General features: G+C 32.2%; 1 protein-coding gene across 2 annotated transcripts; it reads left to right on the forward strand.

Annotated features, from left to right (window-relative positions):
- Positions 1–1,411: 1,411 nt before the first annotated feature.
- Positions 1,412–13,929, forward strand: LOC126694937 (sodium/calcium exchanger NCL-like). 2 transcript variants are annotated; one of them, XM_050391492.1, is made up of 7 exons: positions 1,412–2,455; positions 5,545–5,730; positions 9,707–9,888; positions 11,355–11,500; positions 11,591–11,861; positions 11,939–12,247; positions 13,386–13,929. In XM_050391492.1, the coding sequence occupies exons 1-7, from the start codon at positions 2,053–2,055 to the stop codon at positions 13,632–13,634; spliced, it is 1,746 nt and encodes a 581-aa protein (XP_050247449.1). In that variant the 5' UTR covers positions 1,412–2,052; the 3' UTR covers positions 13,635–13,929. The 2 variants fall into 2 exon arrangements, with proteins under 2 accessions (XP_050247449.1, XP_050247450.1); XM_050391493.1 differs by lacking the exon at positions 1,412–2,455 and adding an exon at positions 3,497–4,498.
- Positions 13,930–15,544: the final 1,615 nt, after the last annotated feature.

A 15,544-nucleotide genomic window follows, 5' to 3' on the forward strand; every position in this document is an offset into this window, starting at 1 on the left:
ATAATAAATCTCATCATCTCTCCTCTTATTTGGACTTTTTTAAAAAAAAACGTTATCGTTAATTCATTAATTTATATAATTTAGGTATAATAAGAATAAATAATAAAATTTATTTTAAAGTTTGTTTCAATTTTTAAAAATATTTTAGTCAATTTTATTAATATTTATGGATTTAATACCTTTATTTTTATTTTTATTAATTATTAAATTAATTATGACATCATCACGGTTCGACCCCGGTTCAACCTCGGTTCGACCTTAAAAACCTTGAACCTCTCCCTTTTACGGTTCAATGAACGGTCCGGGTTTCAAAACCTTGACTATAACAAGTATTATTAGTAATGTTTAGGAAGCAATACTTATATTTGTAAAAGAATCCTACTTTAGTTCAATTACAGTTGTAATAATAAATAATAGAATCATCTTGCTAAGAGTCTTGTAACTTAATTAGTTTGTACATTCTAGTGTTTCCAAGACATTTATGGTTCAAATCCCTTATCTTCCAACTATCAATGTATTAAAGAGAAAAAAGAAAAAAGAAAAAAATCATCTCCATACCCCAAACCTGCACAAGTAAAAACTAATCTAGCTACGTACAAAGTATAACCTAATTTTATATTTTGGGTTTCTATTTTTTTGGTAATATATTTTAAATTATACAAATATTTAGGTTCGATATTAAAATTTTTTTTATATGAAAAAAAAAATATCAATAAAAACAAATGAAGATATTTATAATATAGAGAATTTTTTTATAGATAATATAATATAAAGAACAAAACAAATGAAGACTAAACTCAATCAATTAAAAAAAAAAAAAGATAAAACGTAAATATCTTTTGTGCTATATAGTAGGTTCTCCAATTGAATTTAAACTCGGTTGCATTGATTGATAAAATAAAAATAATGTTATTTTTTTCGAGCATAATTAAAAATATCGAATTTATGTTTTATCTGTGTATGTGTGTGTATATATATATATATATATATCATTCATATAGCTGGACTTGTTTGGCAGGGAGCAATCCAGTCAAGTAGCTGTTAGAACTAGTCAGATTAGATCGATTTTTTTTTTTTTATTTAATGGAAATATTAGATCAATTTTAAATAGAAAGGTGGTGTTTATTTTATACACTATATTCTACACATTTTTATACACACTCTTAAAATGCATTGAAATCGTTATATAAAGTCATGATTTTAGTGCATTTTAAGAGTGTGTGAATGTGTAGAATACGGTGTGCACGCTAGTATTTTTACTATTATCCCCAACTGGATACGTGCTTTGGGAAACATGCCTTGGATACGTACTTTTCATCTGCTTTTTTTTTTTTTTTTTTTTTTTTTTTTTTTTTGTTTTGGTAAAACTTTTCATCTGATTTATTCTTCTCCACCCACTCCTTATCTTCTAGACCTTATTTCTCCCCTCTCCTTCTTCAGCTTGTTTCTCTATCTTTGTTTCATCTTCTTCATTCTTACTTATTTCGTCCACTGTAAACCCTCTCTCTCTCTCTCTCAAAAGTGTCCCTCAAAACATTAATTATGCACGTATCTGTATGCTCAATCTGCTATTGTGTTGTGTTATAACGACACTATTTCTTTACCTTTCTTTTCAGTTTAGTGTCTCTCACTCTCTCTCAGTAAAGGATTTTTATTTTATTTTTTCCTTTGGGAGTTTGATGGAAGTATCGAAACTTTAAAATTATAGATTAGTTTTGTATCATAAATTTTAAAGGGTTGGGCTTTTTTTATTTTGGTAAAATTGGTAAATTGGGCTTTATTATTTTCGTAACTTTGCTATTGGTGATTTTGTTATTGGACTTATTTGTTTGGAGCTTGCTATTTTTAAGGGAGGTAAATGTAATTTTATTGAATAAAAATGCTAAATTAGTACTTATATATATATATATATATATATATACATTTTTCAAATTTTAGGGGGCACCAAGCTAAAGCTTGGCTCCGTCCCTGAACGCCTCTCTCTCTCTCTCTCCACAATTCACTCAACTCTACGATCTTCATTATATATATATAACAGACAGCCACAACACCATGTCAAACCACCTCCTATCCGTCTCTACCTTCGGCCTTTTCCTCCTACTCCTCGGAGGCTCCGCCTATGGTCTCTTCATAACCCACCGTCCATTCTCGCCTGATCTTATTTCCGATGGAATCCACGACAGTGATTCCAGTTGGGGGTCCTACCCTGTTCTCAACCGACTCTCCGCCGAGTCTTCAACTTCAACTTGCGACCAGACCTACGGGTTCTTGCCTTGCACCACCTCGGTAATGGGAAACCTCTTCCTCATGGTGGTGTATGGGTACCTCATGTACTTCGCTGCCATGTCATTGACAGAAGGAAGCGAGCACTTGATGGAAATTCTAGGCCCTGGTATTGTGGGCGGTCTCGTCCTTCCTATTCTCGGTGCTCTTCCTGATGCCATGCTCGTTATCGGTGAGCACTTATTTTTATTGCTTTTTATTGTTTGGGTACAGCCGAAACGCAGTGCGTCTGGGTTTCCACTGTGTTTTTTTTTTTTTTTTTTTTTTTTGTTAAGCATGTTTCAATGCTGTCCGGTGGGTTCGTGCACAGTTTACAAGACTCACAAAGTGTTTTTTATCAAAACTTTCATTGAATGAGTTTTAAAAATTATTTTGTTAACCACCGCACATCCTTGGTCTTGAGGTGATGGTTATTCTATAAGTACAAGTAATTGTAGAGTTGTAGAGTAGAGCTAAGGGTCGGAGTTCAAGTTTTTAGGAGGGAGTTCACACATATACACTTAGATTAAGTTAGAGTGGAATTCTATTTTGTATTAAAAAAAATTATTTTACTACAGTATTTTTAATTTTCAGTAAAATAAGTTGTATTCAAACGGACTCTTAAAAATACATAATTAAATGATTAAATTTACAACAAAGTTATATTCAAACGGACCCTTAAAAGTATATAGTTAAATAATTAAATTTACAATATTTTAATAGTTTAAGCCTTTTGAAACAATTGGTAATATAAGATAAAACTGTTTATGTGCAACAAATATAAATATAATATAAATTGGTACAAAGGCTTGTGAAAGGGAATACGGCATTTATAGAATGATTAATATAATAAAGTTGGGCCTAATCTCATAAGTTTAACATTTTGAGTTAAGTAATATTCATATATATTATATTAAGTACTTAATTGGAAGCTCCTTTAGCTGTTCCTCTCCCCAAAAATTTGAAAGGAATATATGATAAAATCATTTATGTGCAACAAATATAAATATAAATTGGTACAAAGGCTTGTGAATGGGAATACAGTATTTATAGAATGATCAATATAACAAAGATGGGCCTAATTTCATAAGTTTAACATTTTGAGTTTAGTAATATTTTTATATATTAGGGATAATTACACATTACCCACCTGTGGTTTACCTCTAATTCTAAGTGCCTACCCGTGGTTTGAATTTTGACACTTTGCCCACCTGTGATTATCTCCGTCTATGTGCCGTAACCCACCTCTCCGCTTTCCGTTACTCTAACACAGAATAAGTAAAAAACAAACCCCAAAACGGATCAAAACACTCTCACTCAAATCTTGAACATGAAGAACATGATGAACATACCCAAATTTTGAAACTTGAGTTGGCTCACTAAACCCAAAACATGAAGATTAACTAAAAACTAAACCCAGATTTTTCTGTTTTTCATGTTCAAACTGATTGTACCCAAACTAAACCCACAATCATGTTCTGGGTTTAGTGAGTCTGAAGAAAAGTAGAAGAAAATACCCAAAAACTAAACCCATGACAGAAAACCCAGTTGACCAAACCCCATAAAAACATAAGAAGATAACAAATTTACAGCAATCAAACACGAAGCACAAATACCCATATGGTGAAAACATCTAAATCATCAGTAATAAAACATCTAAATCATCCAAAATAACCAACAAAGCTATAAACTTCACAATCAAAGCCACCTTGTGCGTCGAATCACAACTAGCACACCCCAACGACTATTTGGCTTGTTTCCCGTGGCCATGAGTGACTCCAAATCCAATCAATCATTCATCACCTTCACCGGCCACTCCCTGAACTTCTTCCCGATCCGAACCCAAGAACAGAACTCCATCCAATTCCCGCAACCAAACATGTCATCTTCATTCGGATTCAGCAGCGACGAAACCGCACCCTTCTTCAGGTTCCTGGGAGCGGCGTGGGTCAATTGCTTGGAGTTCGGCGTGGGTTTCATTACCTGTCGTCGACCAATCAGTTCTGTTCTTCGTGGGTCTGAGTATGTAAAATTTTTGCTTCGTGGGTCTAAGTTTGTTCTTTGTGGGTCTGAGTTTGTGAAATTTTTTCGTTCATCGTGGGTCTGGGTTTGTGAAATTTGTTCTTGGTGGTTCAGCAGTTGTGGTGGCTATGGCAGTGGGTTATGGTGGCTGGTGGCAGGGGCTGGGCTTCTACCCCTGATGCTCGCTGCGCCACATTTTTTTTACTTAGAATCTGTACTCTCTCTCTCTCTCTCTCTCTGTTTAGTGTTTTTTTTTTTTGGTGCAAGACATTTGGTTACTTTGAATTCTCAGTAGAGTTTGAATCGTTGAAATTTGATTGCTTGTTGTGGGTCAAATTTGATTGCTTGTTGAGTTTTGGGTCAAATAAATGTGAAGTTTTGATTTTGGTTGAGTTTCACCATATGGGTATTTGTGCTTCGTGTTTGATTGCTGTAAATTTGTTATCTTCTTATGTTTTTATGGGGTTTGGGCAACTGGGTTTTCTGTCATGGGTTTAGTTTTTGGGTGATTTAGATGTTTTATTATTGATGATTTAGATGTTTTATTTTGGGTTCAACTTCCTGTAATTTTTCAGATTTTTGGTATGTTCTTCATGTCCTTCATGTTCAAGATTTGAGTGAGACTGTTTTGATCCGTTTTGGGGTTTGTTTTTTACTTATTCTGTGTTAGAGTAACGGAAAGCAGAGAGGTGGGTTACGGCACATAGACGGAGATAATCACAGGTGGGCAAAGTGTCAAAATTCAAACCACGGGTAGGCACTTAGAATTAGAGGTAAACCACAGGTGGGTAATGTGTAATTATCCCTATATATTATGTTAAGTACTTAATTGAAGGCTCCTCCAGGTGTTCCTCTCCCCAATAATTTGAAAGGATACGCGGTTAATCCTATGGAATTTGGTGCAATTCAATCCTTTGCTATTGGATGCAAGTTGCATGAGGAAGTTTTTCAAATCTTCAAATTTTGATAAATTCTAAATATTCATAAGTCAAGTTTCTTACATGTCTTATTTGCTTTTGTTTTGCTCATTATGCTTAAATGTTTCAATTATTTACCGTTAAGTGTTCTTAACCTGTCGCTTTGTTAAGAACCATTTTCAATATGATTTTTTTGCAATCAAGATTTTTCTTACATAAACTGTATAAAGCTTATGTTTAAATTTTGATCTCTCTCTCTCTCTTCTACAATTATTAATTAGAAATTTAGAACTTTCGTACAACCTACACTTGTGCTTATAATAAACTCTTTTGTCTTCTATAGTATCTGGTATTTTTGGAACTACTGAAACTGCTCAAAGTCAAATCTCTATTGGAATGGGAATGGTAGCTGGGTCAACTGTTTTACTTCTTACAATAATATGGGGATCATGTGTTATTGCTGGGAAGTGCGACCTCGTTGATTCAATTGCGCAAGATGCCCGGGATACAAAAGGGTTTAATTTAACTGGTACGTACTTAAATATTTTTTTTTCCATTAATTATTTATCTCTAAAACTACTTAAGGTCCATTTAGATACAACTTATTTTGTTGAAAACTGAAAACACTATAGTTAAATAATTTTTAAATGTGTGAATAGTACTGTAAGACCCATTTTTAATATTTTTTCTGAATAAAACAGATGTGGGTCCCATGAACAGTGTATAAACAGTGTTATCATAGTGTGTGAACAGTGATAATGGTCCCTAAAGCAAAACGCACAAAAAAAAAAAAAAAAAAAAGAGGCAAAAAACGCAAAACGCAAACGCAGGATAATCTGAAATCTGAATCCAAACGCCACCTTACTGTTTGTGCGCGTATAAAGTTCAAAGAGTTGGCTTTTTTTAGTCTTCTTTCTTTTTGGTACATGAAACATTAAAAATAAAAAAAGTATTTCTTTTTATTCGGTATCGGGTGGGAATGATAATCCCAGACCTAGCTTTTTAATTGATATGGAATTGTGAGAAATATAAACGGGTAGAAATGTTTGATAAACCATCCAAAACATCAGGACTCTCTCTCTCTCTCTCTCGTGAAGACACTGTGTAATCAATTGCCACATAAAAGCCAGTATTCCTGGTTAGAGTATCTATATTGTTGGAGTCATAATTTTAATTATTTGACTTCATTAAAAGTTACTTTATATTTTTTATCTTCTTTATTTATAAATAACCTAATATTAATAGTTTTATTTTAATTTTTAACACAATAAAATAACATAAATAATATAATAAAATAATATATATACTACAATAAACAATTCATTTAGTTATTATTTATTTACCTATTCGTCTCTATCTCTCTTTTTCCCTCTTTTCAATCCACAACCAATCCTCACATCAAATAGGAAAACACTGGCTACAACAGCCACAATCACAAGTATTGGATATATATGATCACTTGGCCACAACAGCTGCAAACACTGCCCACAACCACTAAGCCAAGAATAGAGAAAGCATAATCAATGGGCTTGACAAACAAAATCCATTATGAACACAACCATTCCCAACCAAGACATCACTTAAATGCCATAAACACATACATAAAACACCAAAGACACAAGAACCCACAGCTCTTGAAGTAACCTTGTAAACAAAATACCCCTGAAAATTTCATCAATTGCACCAAAATGCCCACAAATCGGAAAACACAAGCCCACTGCGCACAACGATGGTTGATCGAACAGAGAGCTTCGATGAGGATGATGGATGAATTAGTAAGTCGGTCGGCGATGGTGCGTGGGTTGACAATGATGAATTGGGTCGGCGGTGAGAAGAATGATGGATGATGGACGAGCGGACTAGGCTTTGAAGTTGGGTGATGGTGCGTGGGTTGGCGATGGATGAACAGTGCGTGAGCTTCAGCGATGGTGCGTGAACTTCGGTGGCGGTGGTAAGGAGAATGATGAATCAGCAGAGGTGAGAGTTTGATAGGGGAGGATGAGAGAGAGGTGAGAGTTTGATTTGTTTTGAGAAAGGGAAGGAGTGAAATGGCGAAGGAAAAAAGATAAAGAAAAAAAGAAATAATATTTCAATGTGAGGAGGAAATAAAATAGAGGGTTGTGCACTGTAACTGATTAATTAAAAATTGTACGTATACCACCGTTAATGTTGCACTCTTTTTGTATATAGAGGTGTTAAAAATAGCAATTTAACTTTTTAGCACCACCAATACTAATGCTCTTAAGGAGGCAAAATTTAAGCAAAAAACATACACATAATAATTTTTTGTTAAATTTGTTGGGCTAATGATTTATGGATGGTGGTTGTTGGGTTGATTTATGGAGTTGTTTGGGTTGACATGTGAAGGGAGGACCAAGTTTATTTTCCTTAGCTTTAATTCAAATTTGACCCTAATATATCTACAAGATTAGGGTGGCCATGATTTGTGCCCTTTGATATGTAAACTTTTTTTCTTTGGCGTAATAACACCTTAAGAATAGTGGTTTTCATATTAATACAAATATTCTATCTTTTTTTGTTAAAAAATAATCAATATCATTTCCTTTAAGATTAAGCTATTAATTTTAAATATTAAATTCTGTAAGGATGTGATCCAATTTCAATATGTCACATCATTATATTATATATTAAAGAAAAAACACAATCACTCTAATATTAGCCTCTAAGCACGCACGTTTCTCGTGCTTAGAGGTTCTTTTATTTTTTGGGATAAAGGTTAATAATTTTCAATAGTAATTGTAATTTCTTTTTTGAAAGTGTGTTTGAAAGTGGTGTAGTAATATAAAGAAATAACAAAGTTTAGTTACAAAATTGGTTATATCCTTAAGTTATAACCTTACTCAATATCTTTTTATTGAAGGTGAATTTTGACAAGTTCACCATTGGATTACATATTCTTCTTATATCTTCTATTCTAGCAGAATTTCTAGAAAATTAAAGATCAATAGCTATGTCATCAATAAATTGCTTAAATTGCAACTTTTTGTAATTTGAAATTATGCATAAAATATAAGCTTTTAGATTATATATTAAATAATATCTGATTGACATAAAATTTGACATGTTTATTAAAAATGTAAAGATCATAGAATTTAACAGTTAGATTTTCAAAATATGTCGATATATTTATTTTATTGAGTAAGGTTGTAGACTTAGACTACAACTAATTTTGTAGTCTTAGGTTACAATTAATTTTGTAGCTAAACTTTGTCCATTAAAAAAATTTTGGATAGGAAAAAAGAGATAAACCTAAGAGGAAAGAATGCTAAATTTTAGGATTTTTTTTAAATTTTTTTTATAATAATTAGGAGTGTTTTACTGTTATTTGGATAAAAAAGGAATTACAAAATTTTCCATAAAAAAAATGCTAAATTTTAGGGAATAAAAAATGAAAGTGATGCAAAAAAAAATTCTAAAATTTAAGAATTCTCTTCTTAAATTTAAAATAAAGTTTGTTATTTGACATTTATGATCCTATTTCTAAAAGAAGTTATTTTTCATTAATGAGAGTATTTTTGAACCATATATAAGTCCAATTCAAAGAGAAAAATCTTCTTATAGATAGTATAGTATAGATCATTATAAAATTTTGATTCTTAATTTTAATGATTCATATATTTCTTAACAAAAATTCAAAAAGTACATCTAGGCATGCATGCCTTGTGCTTCTGCAAAAAGAAACAAAAAACATGCTTGAGGTTGCGCTTCATTATTGAAGCTTTGTTTTAACAAAGGAAAATGCTTAAGACCTTAGGACTTGACCTTTGACCCTTAAGCGCACTTAAGCACACTTGGATATTTTATTTGAACAATTAACCATTTCGACATATGATTGATTACAAATCAACTATTCTGTTAAGAGTTTTTCAGCAAATTCTAACATATGATTCATCGCATGACATTAGCATGAGTTTTGCTATATTATCTATAATTTTAAAATGACGTTATTACTTTTCTTTCTTCAGTATAACAAAAAAATTAGAAATAAAGCATAGTTTTGAAGCATTCAAAAGTTTGTTTATTCCGGCTAGTTTGCCTGCATTTCAGCTGTGAAGATTCTCTCTCTCTCTCATCGTTGCCAAACACTATTTTGGTTTTTATTTTTATTATTTTTATTTATTTATAATTTATTATGTTTATTAACTTAGATCATGTTGGGTAACAATGCCATTTTCTAATTATTGACTATACCACAAAAATAACGGTATGATATGATTATATTTGTTAGGATTTTTTTTTAAAAAGTTTTATAAGGGCACTATATATTAGGATGGATGGTATCATACGTGGGACCCATTTAACATGTCATCTTCTAAGTGTGTTCCATTCTGATTTTTGAGATAAGTTAGTCGTGGTAGGTTAACTTACTATGCTAGACCACTGAATCATTTGCACATATGTCCTGCAGAGTGAAATGTATTGTAACTGTATAATTAAATGGTTCACAAGGATTCATAACCGAATTAAATCTCACATTTTTGCAGAATCTGGCATTAGTACTGATATCTGGACTAGCTATGCTGCAAGGCTGATGTTAATATCTGTCATCCCACTTTTAATTGTTCAAATACCACAAATTCTCAATTCAATTTTATGGAGGCACATAGCAGTCTTGATTGGGCTTATTGCCTCTCTTCTTCTATTGGTTTCTTATAGCACTTACCAGGTAAGTGTGCCTATAATTATATTGTCTTCGCTGGTTGGTTAATGGTAATCCAGTTCTATTTCTCTCACCAACATTTTTTATTCTCTTATAGACAGATAATCTTGAGTGATCAAATTTGTCTAATCATGTGGAAATTTGGGAAAAAAAATTTCAACTTGATTTTTCAGATTTTGTTATTAAATCTGTATTGTAGCTGGTTCCAGTTCATGTTGTGGAATATGTCCCTGATAAGCAAGTTATTCTACCAATGTTTGGATTGTTAAAGTTAGACATATTATGTCTCAAGGGAACCAAATCAATTGTAGGCCCATATATATACTTGTAGAACAAGTATATTAACATTGGATTAGTCAATGATTAATCTAGGGTCCTCTAGTATATAAACACAATATTAGGTTCATTAAATAGAAGAGCTAGTAGAAAGTATGTCTCTGTCTAGGATTTTTTACTATAGACCTAAGCCGATAAGCTAAACTATGTCAACCTTTATAGTCACTCTCTCCTTTATGCTTCTGCTCATCACTCAATCACCCACAATCACTCAATTTTAATAGTTAAAAACTACTGATTTTTCTATTGATACTAGTGTGTGTTTGGTAACTGATTAAAAGCTAGTTTTTTTGTTTAAATTATCTACTGTTTGCAAATCCCACACTATTTTTTTTAGCTTTATTTCAAATAATCTAAATTTCAACATTTGGAAATAAGTTAGCTTTTAAATTTGTCTTGCAAATAAACTACCAAAAATAAAAAAAAAATTTTCTCAAACGGACAATATTTGATTAGTAATGTGAAATAAATCAAATGATTGGGGTAGGCAAGAGTTGAACTTAGGCCTTTCAAGAGGCATAAGGACATTCTCGATCATTAAGATTTTTTCCTCTCTTAGCCAAAAAAGATGAACTTTTTTTTAGATTATTGGCTCAGTTTACTAAATAAATAATATTTCTTTCTGGTGGAGGGAATTGAACACTGGCTTCTTAAGAGGCTTAGAAATGCCAAAAGGTAGTTGAACTCTAACCTTTTAAGACGCTTAACAATGCTAAACCTCTTAGGAGAAAAGCTCACAAAACTAATAATATTTAAGACTATTTGTGTTTTAATATTTTTTAAAAATATAATTATAGCGGTCGATTAACAGTTAGACAAATGACTTTAACAAGTACCGGTTCAACCTCAGTGCAGATTTAATGACTAAGATTTTAAAAGCTAAGATTTGGCAGCCCCTAAACATAAAGTCTGATTGTGAAGTTTTGACAATTTACTTTATGTTTTTTAGTTGTTTGGTTAAGTAAATTTGAAGGAGAGGAGAGGATAGGGCTTTTATTAAGAATAATTACAGGTCTACCTCAAACCGAGTATTAATTTCCAAGGTAGCTTAGGCATCTTTTGCGGTTTGAATGTCAGAAATTCTTTCCATAATGATCGTTTACTTTCTGATAGAGAAAGTTAAAAATATTGTGCAGGTCCTTCAGCCTCGGATCCAAAAAAGAAAAATTGACTATGTGAAGCACAAGCATCTTTTTTTAGGAATTCTAAAGCATCTAAAAAAACGTGCACTGGGAAGGCTGCTCAACGAGAATGGCGAACCTGATAAAGAGACCATTGAAAAGTAAATTTTTTTTTTTTCAATTAACAGAAAATTGTTCTTTGATTTTTATGTTTATGTATTTGATGAAATTTTTGTTGGATATAATGGCAGGCTGTTTTCTTCAATTGACACAAATTATGATGGAGAGATTTCACATAGTGAATTGAGAGCATTGTTTGTTGGAATTAATTTTGACGAAATCGACCTGGTGGATCTAGATGCTGTTGTAAATAAAATAATGAAAGATTTTGATACATCGGGTAATTCTAAGATTGATAAGCATGAGTTTGTCAATGGCATTTCAAAATGGCTAAATCTGACCAAGAAGACTGCTGCTCGTAATCCCGCTTCTGAAACAAAGATTTTTGATGACTTACACATGGTAAAAATAGTTCTGTTTCATATTCATATTTTCAAATCAACAGATGCTTATATGAATTCTTGGAAATTCTTACACAGGAAACAAAGAGAGAGTATGACCTGTTGGATGTGGGTGGGAGTGGGAATAATGAAGTTGAGGGTGTCAAGAAATCCAAACGAGCCTCCATCAAGGCAGTGCTATTGTTGTTGCTGGGAACTATAATTGCTGCTGCTTTTGCTGATCCCTTGGTAGATACTATTGATAACTTCGCTGATGCCACTAGTATTCCTGCTTTTTTCATCTCTTTCATTGTGTTGCCTTTGGCTACTAGCTCTAGGGACACTGTGTCAGCAATTAGATTAGCTAGCCAGGACAAGCGACATACAGCCTCATTATCATTTTCTGAGGTTTGTTTCTCATTCCCAACTCTTTGTATTTATGTTATATTTAGTACTTACTCCCTAGAGTTGATCATGCACAGATAAAATACAAAATGGCAAGATATGTACGTATTAAATTGTGATATTGGTGTGTCGTAGCTACAGTCCTGAGATTTTAAATTGCTCTTGCGAAACAATAGTTAGGATAGTATTGGATCATTTTTTGATATATGGATTTTTAAATTTAAATTAATTTGGGCACTTCTTTCTCTTACAAAAATAGAAGGATGAGGTTGTGAATTCTAAATCCATTGGTGCATGTGTAGCTTCCAACTAAAAAAAAAAGTGTCAATTACCTTTGGTGGCTTTAAGACTTCATTGGTGGGTAGAACCAGTTATGGAGGCCCCCTACCAATCCTTGGTATTCAAGGAACACCAAGCACTTGAATTTAGATCATTAGCCTCATTTTACAACATTTTTATAAATAGTTGATATGTCAAATTTTTATCACATCATTTTTTTTTATTTACCAATTATCACTTACCCTATCAGCATTTTGTAAAAAAGCTTGTATAATAATTTGTAACTTTAACATTTTTCATGTGATATTATACCTCTGTTGTAGCTTCATTTCAATAAAATTTGTGTTTATTACTTGCTCAAAGCATGGAAACAATGATGTGTATTGGTTATGCTTTATGCATTATAACAGAAATTGAGAGAAAAGAGATTTAGAAAATATATTTTCTCTCAATTTACAACTTTGTATATATAGTTATACGCTACATGAATAGAGGCTAACAAACTACCAAACTAAGCGAGAAATTAGCTACAGTTAAACTGACCAACTAACTTAAGAACTAACCAATCGCAGCCATACACCTGTACACTTTTTTCACGTGACTGGCACATGCTTACATCAGAGATTCATTTATCAAGTTATACGACATGCAGCAGAAACGATAACAGTTTCTTAAGCTACAGTCGTTTATGCAGTAATACTAACTTCTTAACTCTTATGCAGTTCTTGTTTCTTGTTTGATTCTTCCTTCTTTGCTTTTTTTTTCTTCTTTTTATTTATTTGTTTATTTTTAATTTGAAATTATTGATTTTTCTAGAGAAATTCAACTGCAAGTGTCATAAATCATTTATTTCTTGCTGCAGATATATGCGACGGTAACGATCCATAATGTCCTCTCTATCCCAGTCTTCTTGGCCCTGGTTTACATCAGGGGATTGACATGGGATTTCTCATCTGAAGTGCTGGTTATTCTTATTGTTAGCATTGTGATGGGTTTATTGGGCAGCTTCCGCACCCATTTCCCTCTGTGGACATCTATACCAGCTATCCTACTTTACCCATTCTCCCTGGCCCTGATTTACGTTCTTCATTACTATTATGGCTGGTCATAGGCTCACGGAGATCCCAAAATTGTGATTGGTGGGTACTTACATTTCCTGTATGTAGAATCGGAGTTGTTTCTTTAAATCTGGTTTGCTTGTTTAGTTTGCTTAAAATAATGGGTTATGCACTGCAACTTACATCACCTTCACTTAAAAGTTACCATAACTTTTAAGTAGAGTTTGTGATGAACCTGTCCAAACCTTATTTTCTTTTCTGTGTGTTTGTTTCTTAAAAATAAAAGGTGTGCTTATTTAATGTAAAATACATTTTAATTTTGGTAAGACATCTGATTTATTATTTCAAGTGTTTTTGACTTTTGAGCTCGCATACTATGGGCAATTTTTGTAGTTGTATAATTATTTTTTTCAAAATCTAGTTTTTAATTTTTGGGAGGGGGGGGGGCAAAAATGTCAAAAAGTTAGAGGCCTAAAATGAATTTTGGTTAAATTTAGAGAGTGCAATTAACATTTCTACATTTTCTTCCTCCTCTTCTTCTTATTAATATATATATATATATATATATATATATATATATATATTTAAAACGAAAATCTTTTTGGACTTTTGTCTAATAAAGAGCCATTTTCTTGTTGTTGGGTAATAATAAAAAGGTATATACTAAAATGACTTGTCATTTTGACTAAAAAAAGAAAAAGGAAAAATCACAACAGACTTATAGGAAAAGAACATTTTTTTTTTTTTTGGTTAAATTACAAATTACACTCTTTAGTTTTGCCTAAAATTTAATTCAATCATCTAACTTTAGTTTTGTTCAAATTAGTCCTGTAAGTTTCAATTTTATTCAATTTAATCCTCTTGTTAGTCTTACTAAAATTGTGTCATTACTAAAACAATGTCGTTTTTGGATTATATATTTTAAAAAAATCTAAGAAACTAATAATAACATTATTCTTTTTTGAACAATTAAGAAAATATATATATTTTTTTTATCAAGAACACAAATATCCGGAAAATTTTCTCCAACGATTCTCAGTAACAAAACATATAAAGGATTGAAGAAAATCTCCGCATCATCATTAAATAAACACAAAACACAATCACTATGTTAGCCCCAAACCCAAACTCATTAGAGCACACAATCTCCACCAAACAGGGAAAGAATGAATGAAATTTTGTAAAAGCCTAAATAACCCTTTATCACAATACACAATCTCCACCTGTTCAAGAATCAAAAGAATTGGTACATGAGCAATAGATTTTGTCATCTTTGACAAAATCTGCTCCCACAACCTAACCCTTTAACATAATAGTGTCATACAAAGAAATATGAAAAGTACTAAAACCATAACTCATTTAATTTCCTGTCCCCAAATACCAAAACCACAATCAAATTGAGGATGCAGACATATTGAAGGCAAACAAATTATATCGAAAACAAAGTACAACCATATGTACCTTTTGATTCAAAACAAAATATGCAAATTGCCAATTTCGTACTCGATAACGCCAATGTTAAGATCAGCAACTCGCTGTTTCCACTAAGCCAACGCCAATGACAATAGCTACTACTCCACCAAACAATGCGAGGCAAGTAGTGATGAGAAGTAGAGGTGAGTGTTTGCTTGAATGAAGTTGAGGCAAATGGTGATGAGAAGGAGCAGAATGGGAGTGTTAAATGAACACGGTGTGTATAACTTGGAACTCGACTGTAGCAAGCTCGAGTATTTCACTACCTTAGACTCAGCCTTATAGAGCTTGAGTATATCTGATGGGGTATTTTTAATTTAAAAAATTCCAGCTCATCCATTGCCACGGTGGCAGATTTCAAAGGAACTCAAGTACCATTAGAAACTCGAGTTTCTTAAACTCGAGTTCCTAAATAATGGTAGGTTGTGTTAGAAAAATAATAGTGAATAAACAAATTTGATACAACAAACAATATCCCAAATAATTAGCA

Source organism: Quercus robur, chromosome 8, assembly GCF_932294415.1.
Source record: "Quercus robur chromosome 8, dhQueRobu3.1, whole genome shotgun sequence".
NCBI classification, from domain to species: domain Eukaryota; kingdom Viridiplantae; phylum Streptophyta; class Magnoliopsida; order Fagales; family Fagaceae; genus Quercus; species Quercus robur.

Bases quoted from the DNA above. Each gene is read 5' to 3' on its own strand.
- LOC126694937 (XM_050391492.1), top strand. From the start codon at position 2,053: ATGTCAAACCACCTCCTATCCGTCTCTACCTTCGGCCTTTTCCTCCTA. The intron at 2,456-5,544 runs GTGAGCACTTAT...TGTCTTCTATAG, and splicing joins TGATGCCATGCTCGTTATCG to TATCTGGTATTTTTGGAACT. The intron at 12,248-13,385 runs GTTTGTTTCTCA...TTCTTGCTGCAG, and splicing joins CCTCATTATCATTTTCTGAG to ATATATGCGACGGTAACGAT.